The 12395-nt window shown below is 43.5% G+C and overlaps 1 protein-coding gene across 2 annotated transcripts; it reads right to left on the bottom strand.

Annotated features, from left to right (window-relative positions):
- Positions 1–4565: 4565 nt before the first annotated feature.
- Positions 4566–10655, bottom strand: LOC118362691 (NF-kappa-B inhibitor alpha-like). Of its 2 annotated transcripts, none has more exons than XM_052486412.1 (6): positions 10528–10655; positions 6351–6456; positions 5953–6166; positions 5671–5759; positions 5272–5529; positions 4566–5045 (listed from the first exon to the last, which is right to left on the bottom strand). In XM_052486412.1, exons 1-6 carry the CDS (start codon positions 10626–10628, stop codon positions 5001–5003), a joined length of 813 nt encoding a protein of 270 aa, XP_052342372.1. In that variant the 5' UTR covers positions 10629–10655; the 3' UTR covers positions 4566–5000. The 2 variants fall into 2 exon arrangements, with proteins under 2 accessions (XP_052342372.1, XP_035599133.1); XM_035743240.1 differs by lacking the exon at positions 10528–10655 and adding an exon at positions 6962–7281.
- Positions 10656–12395: the final 1740 nt, after the last annotated feature.

Genomic DNA, 12395 nt, shown 5'->3' with positions numbered 1-12395 from the left:
ACAATAAGTTGGGTGAATTTTGGCCCATTCCTCCTGACAGAGCTGGTGTAACTGAGTCAGTTTTCTAGGCCTCCTTGCCAGCACAAGCTTTTTCAGTTCTGCCCACAAATTTTCTATAGGATTGAGGTCAGGGCTTTGTGATGGCCACTCCAATACCTTGACTTTGTTGGCCTTAAGCCATTTTGCCACAACTTTGGAAGTATGCTTGGGGTAATTGTCCATTTGGAAGACCCATTTGCAACCAAGCTTTAACTTCCTGACTGATGTCTTGAGATGTTGCTTCAATATATCCACATCATTTTCCTACCTCATGATGCCATCTATTTTGTGAAGTGCACCAGTCCCTCCTGCAGCAAAGCACCCCCACAACATGATGCTGCCACCCCCGTGCTTCACGTTTGGTATGAGGTTCTTTGAGTTGCAAGCCTCCCCCTTTTTCCTCCAAACATAACGATGGTCATTATGGCCAAACAGTTATATTTTTGTTTCATCAGACCAAAGGACATTTCTCCAAAAAGCACGATCTTTGTCCCCATGTGCAGTTGCAAACCGTAATCTTGATTTTTTTTTATGGCGGTTTTGGAGCAGTGGCTTCTTCCTTGCTGAGTGGCCTTTCAGGTTATGTCGATATAGGACTCGTTTTACTGTGGATATAAATAATTTTGTACCCGTTTCTCCCAGCATCTTCACAATGTCCTTTGCTATTGTTCTGCGATTGATTTTCACTTTTCGCACCAAAGTACGTTCATCTCTCGGAGACAGAACGCGCCTCCTTCCTGATTGGTATGATGGCCGCATGGTCCCATGGTGTTTATAGTTGCGTACTATTGTTTGTACAGATGAACGTGGTACCTTCAGGCGTTTAGAAATTGCTCCCAAGGATGAACCAGACTTGTGGAGGTCTACAATTATTTTTTTCTGAGGTCTTGGCTGATTTCTTTTGATTTTCCCATGATGTCAAGCAAAGAGGCACCGAATTTGAATGTAGACATTGCAATACATCCACAGGTACACCTCCAATTGACTCAAATTATGTCAATTAGCCTATCAGAAGCTTCTAAAGCCATGACATCATTTTTTAAAATTTTCCAAGCTGTATAAAGACACAGTCAACTTACTGTATGTAAACTTCTGACCCACTGGAATTGTGATACAGTTAATTATAAGTGAAATAATCTGCAAAGAATTGTTGGGAAAATGTGTCATGCACAAAGTAGATGTCCTAACCGACTTGCCAAAACTAAAATGTGTGGAGTGGTTGAAAAAACTAGTTTTAATGACTCCAACCTAAGTGTATGTAAATCTCCGACTTCAACTGTAGATGGGAGGGATTGAGGGTAGCTGAAGGATGTGACTGGATGGTCTTCAGATATAGATGGGATGCGTTGAGGGTAGCTGAAGGCTGGCACGAAAGACCAACAAAAGATAACTAATGTAAGATACAGTGTATTCGGAAAGTATTCAGAACTCTACTCTTTCCACATTTTGTTACGTTACAGCCTTATTCTAAAATGTATTCAATAGCCCCCCTCAATCTACACACAATACCCCATAATGACAATATCAAAAACAGGTTTAGAATTTTTTGCAAATGTATTAAGAAAACCAACTACAATATCACATTTCTGTATGTATTCAGACCCTTTAATCAGTACTTTGTTGCAGCGATTACAGCCTTGAGTCTTATTGGGTGTGATGCTACAAGTTTAGCACACCTGTATTTTGGGAGTTTCTCCCATTCTTCTCTGCAGATCAAGCTCTGTCAGGTTGGATGGGTCTCTCCAAAGATGTTCGATTGGGTTCAAGTCCGGGTTTGGGCTGGGCCACTCAAGGACATTGAGACTGTCACAGTGACCATTGGGTTCCTGGTCACCTCCCTGACTAAGGCTCTTCTCCCCCGATTGCTCAGTTTGGCTGGGCAGCCAGCTCTAGAAAGAGTCTTGGTGGTTCCAAACTTCTTCCATTTAAGAATGATGGAGGCCACTCTGTTATTGGGGACCTTCAATGCTGCAGACATTTTTGGTACCCTTCCCCAGATCTGTGCCTCGATGCAATCCTGTCTCTGAGCTCTACGGACAATTCGTTTGACCTCATGGCTTGGATTTTGCTCAGACATGCACGGTCAACTCTAGGATCTTATGTAGACAGGTGTATGCCTTTCTTAATCATCTCCAATCAATTGGATTTACCACAGGTGGACTCCAATCAAGTTGTAGAAACATCTCAAGGATAATCAATGGAATAAGGATGCACCTGAGCTCAATATCTTTTCTCTGTAGACATCAATGATGTCACTCTTGCTTCTGGGGATTCTCTGATCCACCTCTACGCAGACGACACCATTCTGTATACTTCTGGCCCTTCTTTGGACACTGTTAACAAAACTCCAGACGAGCTTCAATGCCATACAACACTCCTTCCGTGGCCTCCAACTGCTCTTAAATGCAAGTAAAACTTAATGCATGTTCTTCAACCGATCGCTGCCCGACCCCGTCCGCCCATCTAGCATCACTACTCTGGATGGTTCTGACTTAGAATATGTGGACAACTACAAATACCTAGGTGTCTGGTTAGACTGTAAACTCTCCTTCCAGACTCACATTAAGCATCTCCTATCCAAAATTACATCTAGAATCAGCTTCGTATTTCTCAACAAAGCCTCTTTCACTCACGTTGCCAAACATACCCTCGTAAAACTGACTATCCTACCGATCCTTAACTTCGGTGATGTAATTTACAAAATAGCCTCCAGCACTCTACTCAGCAAATTGAATGTAGTCTATCACGGTGTCATCCGTTTTGTCACCAAAGCCCCATATACCACCCACCACTGTGACCTGTATGCTCTCGTTGGCTGGCCCTCGCTTCATATTCATCGCCAAACCCACTGGCTCCAGGTCATCTATAAGTCTTTGCTAAATAAAGCCCCGCCTTATCTCAGCTCACTGTTAACCATAGCAGCACCCACCCGTAGCACGCCCTCCAGCAGGTATATTTCACTGGTCATCCCCAAAGCCAACTCCTCGTTTGGCCGCCTTTCCTTCCAGTTCTCTGCTGCCAATGACTGGAACAAATTGCAAAAATCACTGAAGCTTGAGTCTTATATCTCCCTCACTAACTTTAAGCATCAGCTGTCAGAGCAGCTTACTGATCATTGCACCTGCACACAGCCCATCTGTTAATAGCCCACCCAACTACCTCATCCTCATATTATTATTTTTTTTGCTCCTTTGCACCCCAGTATCTATACTTGCACATCTATCACACAGCGTTTAATTGCTAAAATGTAATTATTTTGCCACTATGGCCTATTTATTGCCTTACCCCCCTAATCGTACTACATTTGCACCGCACCCACTGTATATAGATTTTTCTATTGTGTTTTTAACTGTACATTTGTTTATCCCATGTGGAACTCTGTCGCACTGCTTTGCTTTATCTTGGCCAGGTTGTGGTTGTTCTCAACTGGCCTAACTGGTTAAATAAAGGGGAAATAAAGTAAAGAAGGTATTTTATTTTTAATACATTTGCAAACATTTCTAAAAACTTGTTCTCTCTTTGTCATTATGGAGTATTGTGTGTAGATTGAGGGAAAACATTTTAAACATTTTAGGCTGTAACAACAATGTTGAAAAAGTGGAAGGGGTCTGAATACTGTATATTCCCCTTCATGAAGACAGTCCGGATTTTCCATCCGAAGGCTTTGTCATTTCTCCATGTCATGCTGAGTCATACAAGTCCCTCTTAACCCCCATTGGGGCGCTTTTCTGAATTGCCTGACTGCCCCTCTGTGTTTCCTGCTCACTTAGGGCTTTGAGGGAGTATGCTATGACTAAATCATTTGCCTTTACTTGCAGAGGTTTCTTTGAGAATATACCACTGAAAAGTAGAACGACGGGGGCAAAATGACTCATCTTTGTAGTATCAACACTAGTAGCTCTATGGTAGAATCCCGTGAGAATTTTAGCTTGTACAACCACACTGGCACTAGTATCAGATTTCTAGCACGCAGTTAGTTATGCTGTATCTTCCTCATCACGTGACCATAATTACATTGGAGTATCCCTTCTGACTAATTGTAAGAGAGGAATTCCGTTAAGTTCCTCATGTCTGGAATACCATGTCTGGGAACTATGACTCCCCAGCGGAATTTTCAACGCTGCCCATCTTGGCCCTTCCCTTACAGGAAATTCCATTTTACTCCGCTATAATAATAATATAGATACAGACCTCTACAAGTCTATGGATATATATGTTATGGCTCTTCCTGCCTGCGACTCATTCTGAAGCCTGATCACCAGCATCCTTACACTTCAGTCCCTTATTCTGTTCAGGCATTTGTGGTTTGCCATTATATCTTCATAATAATGTGTGTCTTGAACACTGACCTTTCAGGATCTGTTTGATATATTTAACATAATTAAATAATTCAGTCTCAGAGATGGTCACATTCTAAATAGTCCATTGGGCATGTTGCCTGCACTTTCAAGTACTGGAAAAATAAAAAAGCTATTTTTTTTTCATCACTATCTCCCACACTGATGGAAAAACACCAGAAATCAAGGCGAAGTTAAATGTCATGTTTTAATTTACTGGAGTTTGTGGTTTGCTTTACCTTTCCACACGCAATGGATAACATTTACAGTAATGTCAAACTTTATACATTTACAGTTATAAAAAAAAATATGTATTTGTATTCACAGCCATTTACAATATAATACATGCTGATGCTATTACATCGTTGGTTGGATGTAAGCTTTGTGATAATGAGTATCTACCAGAGAGCCATAAAGACCATTATTTATTGGCATCTTCTCATTGGTTCACACTGTCCATCATCACTATGTCAGTCCTAGGGTGTACCCCAGCCTTCTGCCATCCTCAACCTCTGAGGTTGGTACCACTGCTGGGCATGCCACTGTACCATAGCTAGAGCCTGTGGGCAGCAGAGCTTCTCCCGGTCTGTACTACTGTTCTCTACAGGTTCTTTGGTCGACTTCCTACTTGTGCATATTCCATTGAATGTCATCATACCAACATGTTACCTGCGAAAGGAAAGAAGGTGGATTAGAGCCAAAGTTTATGACTAATCTAAAACATCCAATCTGCTAGGTTCACTCATGACGTACAGTTAGATATGCTGAACCGTTTTCACAGCCGTTTCAACAGAGAACATGGAAAAACCCTACGCTGCATAAGCAATCACACACAGTAGAGATGCCTCACACACACCTACCTACAGTCCACATACATCAGTTCAGTCACACTCACCTCTTCCTCATCAGACTGCCCCTCTTCCTCACTGTCTTCAGACTCACTGTCTGGCAGTTCTCTCAACTCCTGAGCCGTCAGCTCATACAGTTCCCTTTGGATGGCGGCGTTCTGGCGACCGTAGGTCAAGTGGTACGGCGTGTGACCTCCATAGGTCAGGCTGTTGACGTTAGCCCCGTTACTGACCAGGAGCCGTACCAAGTCCAGGTTCTGTAGGTCCACAGCCAGGTGGAGAGGGCTGCGGCCATTACACTGCTCCTGGAATGCCAAACAAGTGCCAAATAAGTTAATGGGAAATGCACAGCATTTGGGTGCTTTTTTAGGAAATGTGAATGACATAATCAAATGGACTATTGTGAGGGTGGGGTTGAAAAAAGGCTAACTTGCTGCATAGCCCACCTGTGCATCGATGTCAGCTCCGAGAGCAACAAGGCTCTCCACAAGTGAGAGGAAGCCATGGATAGAGACCAGATGCAAACAGTTCTGACCTGAAACAGAGAAAGACCAATGGTCAGAGAACAGGGTAATAATACTTTACATTAAGTTGATCTTATACCTGTGTAATTACTACAGTAACATTGTTGTTAAACATTTGTGTAATCGTTTAGTTCCAGTAATGGCCACAGGTTCCCCACAAGCTGAAATAAGTAACAGAAAATAAACTGTTTTTCAGTATCTTACCACTGTAGTTTGGTGTGGCCATGATGGCTGGGAGCTGGGTAGAGCAGCCCTGGGTCTGGGTGAGGACACTGAAGCAGGTGAGAGAGCCCTTCCTACAGGCGATGTGGAGGGCTGTATTGCCACTGTCGTCCACTAGCATTGGGTCACAGCCAGCCCTCAGCAGACGCTCCACTATCTCAGCCTGCTCTGTGATCACAGCCAGATGGAGCGGAGTCTGTATAGGGGAGCAGGACGGGTATGGTTAGGAACTGGAAGTACGAGTCTCTCGCTGCCCCACTCTCGATCTCTCGCACACACACCTTTTATTGTATTTGTGCATCTACTTCATTCCCTCTCATACACACACCATGTATTCTATCTAAGCATTTACTGTACTTGTGCAGGTTAACTGTATGTACCTGTCTCTGGTAGTTCTGTTGATTGAGGAAAGGCTCATTGCAGGACAGCTCTATCAACTTCCTTGCACAGTCCTTGGCTTCATGGATAATGGCAAGGTGGAGAAGCCTGATTAGAATAAAAGGGGGAATTATTAACTGCTCAGACTACTCAAAAATAAGTGAACATGATTCATGAATACGACATAAGGTTAAAACGTAGAATGAAAAACAGGCAGCACTTCAGTCGTCACACCTTTCCCTCAAGCTATTTCTACTAGTGGTGGCTTGAGGCACTGGCGCACGTTGCAGCGTATCTGGTTTCTGGCACGAGGCCCGGGACTTTCCAGACCAGCGGAGTGTGAGCGCCGCCTACTTTGACCCCCAGCCATAGTACATTCCGTTCTGAAAGGTTTGTTTACGTAAAGCCCACAATGGCCATAATCACTCTCCCCAATACCTTCCTTGTGCATTGTTTACATTGCAAATGCAACTTTTGCACACAGGAAGACAACCATAATTGCGCTATAATTAGTCGACTACAAAAATGAGCTTATTATGTAACCGAGAAATAAGTCGATTTAACTCGAAACAAAACTTGAATGTATTGATTTGATTAAAGTATCTCAACATACGTGTCTCCGTCCTCTAAAACGTGTTCCTTCCAGGGTTCATTGCCGCATTCGTCTCTCTGCGGTGAGGAACAATCCACACGAAGACACTCGAGCTCACTGGCGACAACTTCATATTCCTCGTCTTTGAGAGAGTCAAGGCCGCTGTCCAGCCGCTCTTCGTTGATAGATTGCACTTTCCTATCCTTAGAATGTCGAGCATCAGTGTTATAATCCATGTGGTTGAGGATACTAGCTCGATGAAGGTCCATTGTTGACACTGGCTGCAGTGCTGGTAGTAATTCGGATCTTGACATACACCAGCGTTAAATTATCAGTAGTGCCGGAGGGGGAGGAGTCAACACAGGGTGGGGGATTTCCAGGCGGGTACGCAGGACTCCAAACGGTCTCCATGGGGAAATTTGGGCCCCACATATTTCAATTCTGCATTTTCATACTTGTGGCCAACAGATTAGGTTTATGGTAGAACACTGCAAAGGGGATTGGATATTTTTGCATAATCCTACATAAAAGCAAAGAATAGCCTAAGTGAAAAACAAAACATATACATTCACTCATGAAAATAAATTGTGTCAAGAATACAAAATGTGATTTTGTGCATGAAGATTATAGGCTATGATCTATTCGGCTAGTAGCCTACTGGCTGAGTAGACCTATCAAAATGTTTTTATTTTTAAATATTTTGTCCCTTTGCAATGAGATATATATATATATATATATATATATAGTTCAAAAATAAAGGGAACACTTAAACAACACAATGTAACTCCAAGTCAATCACACTTCTGTGAAATCAAACTGTCCACTTAGGAAGCAACACTGATTGACAATACATTTCACATGCTGTTGTGCAAATGGAATAGACAACAGGTGGAAATTATAGGCAATTAGCAAGACACCCCCAATAAAGGAGTGGTTCTGCAGGTGGTGACCACAGACCGACCACTTCTCAGTTCCTATGCTTCCTGGCTGATGTTTTGGTAACTTTTGAATGCTGGCGGTGCTTTCACTCTAGTGGTAGCATGAGACGGAGTCTACAACCCACACAAGTGGCTCAGGTAGTGCAGCTCATCCAGGATGGAACATCAATGCGAGCTGTGGCAGAAGCTTTGCTGTGTCTGTCAGCGTAGTGTCCAGAGCATGGAGGCGCTACCAGGAGACAGGCCAGTACATCAGGAGACGTGGAGGGCAACAACCCAGCAGCAGGACCACTACCTCTGCCTTTGTGCAAGGATGAGCAGGAGGAGCCCTGCAAAATGACCTCCAGCAGGCCACAAATGTGCATGTGTCTGCTCAAACGGTCAGAAACAGACTCCATGAGGGTGGTATGAGGGCCCGATGTCCACAGGTGGGGGTTGTGCTTACAGCCCAACACCGTGCCGGACGTTTGACATTTGCCAGAGAACACCAAGATTGGCAAATTCGCCATTGGCGCCCTGTGCTCTTCACAGATGAAAGCACGTTCACACTGAGCACGTGACTGATGTGACAGAGTCTGGAGACACCGTGGAGAACGTTCTGCTGCCTGCAACATCCTCCAGCATGAACGGTTTGGCGGTGGGTCAGTCATGGTGTGGGGTGGCATTTCTTTGGGGGGGCCGCACAGCCCAAAGGTAGCCTAACTGCCATTAGGTACCGAGATGAGATCCTCAGACCCCTTGTGAGACCATATGCTGGTGCGGTTGGCCCTGGATTCCTCCTAATGCAAGACCTCATGTGGCTGGAGTGTGTCAGCAGTTCCTGCAAGAGGAAGGCATTGATGCTATGGACTGGCCCGCCCGTTCCCCAGACCTGAATCCAATTGAGCACATCTGGGACATCATGTCTCGCGCCATCCACCAACACCACGTTGCACCACAGACTGTCCAGGAGTTGGCGGATGCTTTAGTCCAGGTCTGGGAGGAGATCCCTCAGGAGACCATCCGCCACCTCATCAGAAGCATGCCCAGGCGTTGTAGGGAGGTCATACAGGCACGTGGAGGCCACACACACTACTGAGCCTCATTTTTACTTGTTTTAAGGACATTACATCAAAGTTGGATCAGCCTGTAGTGTGGTTTTCCACTATAATTTTGAGTGGGACTCCAAATCCAGACCTCCATGGGTTGATACATTTGATTTCCATTGATCATTTGTGTGATTTTGTTGTCAGCACATTCAACTATGTAAAGAAAAAAGTATTTAATAAGAATATTTCATTCATTCAGATCTAGGATATGTTATTTTAGTGTTCCCTTTATTTTTTTTTGAGCAGTGTATAATATTTCCTAATTGTAATGCAGTTCTAAGGGAAAGTCCTGTGTTTGCTTATTTATCCTGGGTGCCAATTTACTTTACTGTTCAAATTGTGCGGTTCTGAACAACACAGGGTATTCTAGGGATCTTCCTATTTGTATAACACAGGGGATGAAACACAGTCACACATATCAAGGTACATTTCTCTTCAAAGCAACAGAAACACAGCAACTATCTCCATGTTACCAGACCACACTGGCAGGAACATACGCACTCTAGTGGTAACCACTGTTCATCTGACTTCATAGACTGACAAAACATGACTTATACCTCTGATAGGACCCAACTGAACTGGGGGAAGAAAAGAAGAAGAACCATTTGTTGACATTCTAGCCCTGTGTATACCTGGTGCTAACATGGGTCCTGATCTACTCTTACATTCTGATTGTGCCCACATTTCCAGAAATGTGTCTACATATGGTATTAAAATGTGTCTTATCTACTGGGTCTGCATTGTGACCCGGTTTCCTGGTTCATTCCTTTATGCAAATTATTTCATAACTATTCTTTCTAAATCCTATTTATTGTAAGACGCATTTATGTTATCAATCAATGGTGCCACCTGTCAATGATTTTAGAGAACCGAATAATGATGAAATATTCTCTGTTCAGTTCTGTCTACACTTGTAAGATATCCAGACACAATGAGCGTCTGACTACTGTACCTCGGGAGGTGTGAAAGTTGAACATTTAAACAATGAGATCACAATGTTCCTTTTGATTGTCTACCCCCGTCTAAAAACGTGGGCACAATCAGAATGTCGACAAGATCAGGACAAAAGACACAACCAGTTATAAATGGTGCTTTTGAGTCTGTCTGTTTGACTATGGTTGAACCATAACCAGTATAACAAAACAACTAATCATTTGACAAGGAAGGTGGCAGAAAAATACCTGATTTGCAATAAAGGAAATAAGTCATGTTTACTTCCCTGTGACACAAGACTGTTAAATCTGACTTTAAAGGTCTAGGTACGGGAGGCCATCACGTTTTTTATCTCCTATTATGAGAGGCCTTGTATGGAATGTTCTCTTGAGAGATTCTATTGAGACACATGACTGGGTGGACTAGACGTGGTAGGAAACTCCCGGGACATGGAGTACTTTTTGAGGAACAACAAGAATGGTCTGTCTCTTGCTAACTGTGTGTAAACAACAAGGGGGATGGGAGACTCTCTTGTTACACTAATGAGTGTGCACGCAGAAACACACACACACACACACACTAAGTATAAGAAATGCAGTATATTCATTTTCAAGAGAAAATGTCTTACCTGACTTTGTAATAGAAACACTTAACAACAAGCGTTGCTGCAGGAATAATGTATGGATGGGAGTTTCCAAGGAAACTCAACCTTGTAAAAAACAATGACATAAAATACACTTAATATACCAAGGAAGGAGACAGAACACGTCTCCTTCCTGAGCGGCATGACGGCTGCGTAGTCCCACGGTGTTTATACTTGCGTACTATTGTTTGTACAGATGAATGTGGTACCTTCCGGCGTTTGGAAATTGCTCCCAAGGATGAACCAGACTTGTGGAGGTCTACAATTTTTTTTTGATTTTCCCATGATGTCAAGCAAAGAGGTTTGAAGGTAGGCCTTGAAATACATCCACAGGTACACCTCCAATTGACTCAAATGATGTCAATTAGCCTATCAGAAGCTTCTAAAGCCATGACATAATTTTCTGGAATTTTCCAAGCTGTTTAAAGGCACAGTCAACTTAGTGTATGTAAACTTCTGACCCACGATTGTGATACAGTGAATTCTAAATTAAATGATCTGTCTGAGAACAATTGTTGGAAACATTACTTGTGTCGTGCACAAAGTAGATGTCCTAACCGACTTGCCAAAACTATAGTTTGTTAACAATAAATGTGTGGAGTGGTTGAAAAATGAGTTTTAATGACTCCAACCTAAGTGTATGTAAACTTCTGACTTCAACTCTACCTCTGCTGCAGAGGATAAGTTAATTAGAGTTAACTGCACCTCAGATTGCAGCCCAAATAAATGCTTTACAGAGTTCAAGTAACAGACACATCTCAACATCAACTGTTGAGGGGAGGGCCTCCTGAGTGGTGCAGTGGTCTAAGGCACTGCATCACAGTGCTAGCTGTGCCACGAGGGATTTCCAGTCCAGGCTCCGTCGCAGCCAGCCGCGACCAGGAGACCCGTGGGATGGCGCACAATAATTGTCAATTATTGGCCCAGCATTGTCTGGGTTAGGGGAGGGTTTGGCCAGCAGGAATATTCTTGTAGTGACTCCTGTGGTGGGCCGGGCACAATGCACGCTGACACAGTTGGGCCAGGTGTACAGTGTTTTCTCAGACACATTGGGGTGTTTGGCTACTGGGTTAAGCAGCATTGTGTCAAGAAGCAATGCGGTTTGGCTGGGTTGTGTTTCAGAGGATGCATGCCTCTTCCGAGTCCGTATGGGAGTGGATCGATGAGACAAGACTGTAACTACCAATTTGATACCACAACATTTCAGAGAAAAATGGGTAAAAGTAAAAAATAAATACAAATACACACTGTTCAGAGGAGATTGTCTGAATCAGGCCTTCATGGTCGAATATGCTGCAAAGAAACCACTACTAAAGGACGGCAATAATAAGAAGAGACTTGTTTGGGCCAAGAAACACGAGCAATTAGACCAGTTGAAATCTGTCCTTTAGTCTGATGATTCCAAATTTGAGATTTGTGGTTTCAACCGCCATGTCTTTGTGAGATGCAGAGTAGGTGAACGGATGATCTTAGCATGTGTGGTTCCCACTGTGAAGCATGGAGGAGGAGGTGAGATCGTGTGGGGTTGCTTTGCTGGACATTGTTGGTGATTTATTTAGAATTCAAGGCACATTTAACCAACATAACTACCACAGCATTCTGCAGCGATACGCCATTCCATCTGGTTTGCGCTTAGTGGGACAATCATTTGTTTTTCAAAACACACCTCCAGGCTGTGCAATTGGCTATTTGACCAAGAAGGAGAGTGATTGTGCTGTATCAGATCACCTGACCTCAACCCAATTGAGATGGTTTGGGATGAGTTGGACAACAGAGTGAAGGAAAAGCAGCCATCAAGTGCTCAGCATATGTGGGAACTCCTTCAAGACTGTTGGAAAATCATTCCTCATGAA

This window comes from Oncorhynchus keta, chromosome 29 (assembly GCF_023373465.1).
Source record: "Oncorhynchus keta strain PuntledgeMale-10-30-2019 chromosome 29, Oket_V2, whole genome shotgun sequence".
NCBI lineage: Eukaryota > Metazoa > Chordata > Actinopteri > Salmoniformes > Salmonidae > Oncorhynchus > Oncorhynchus keta.
The sequence above is the reverse complement of the archived record's forward strand: the minus strand, read 5'-3'. Positions and strand labels throughout refer to the sequence as shown.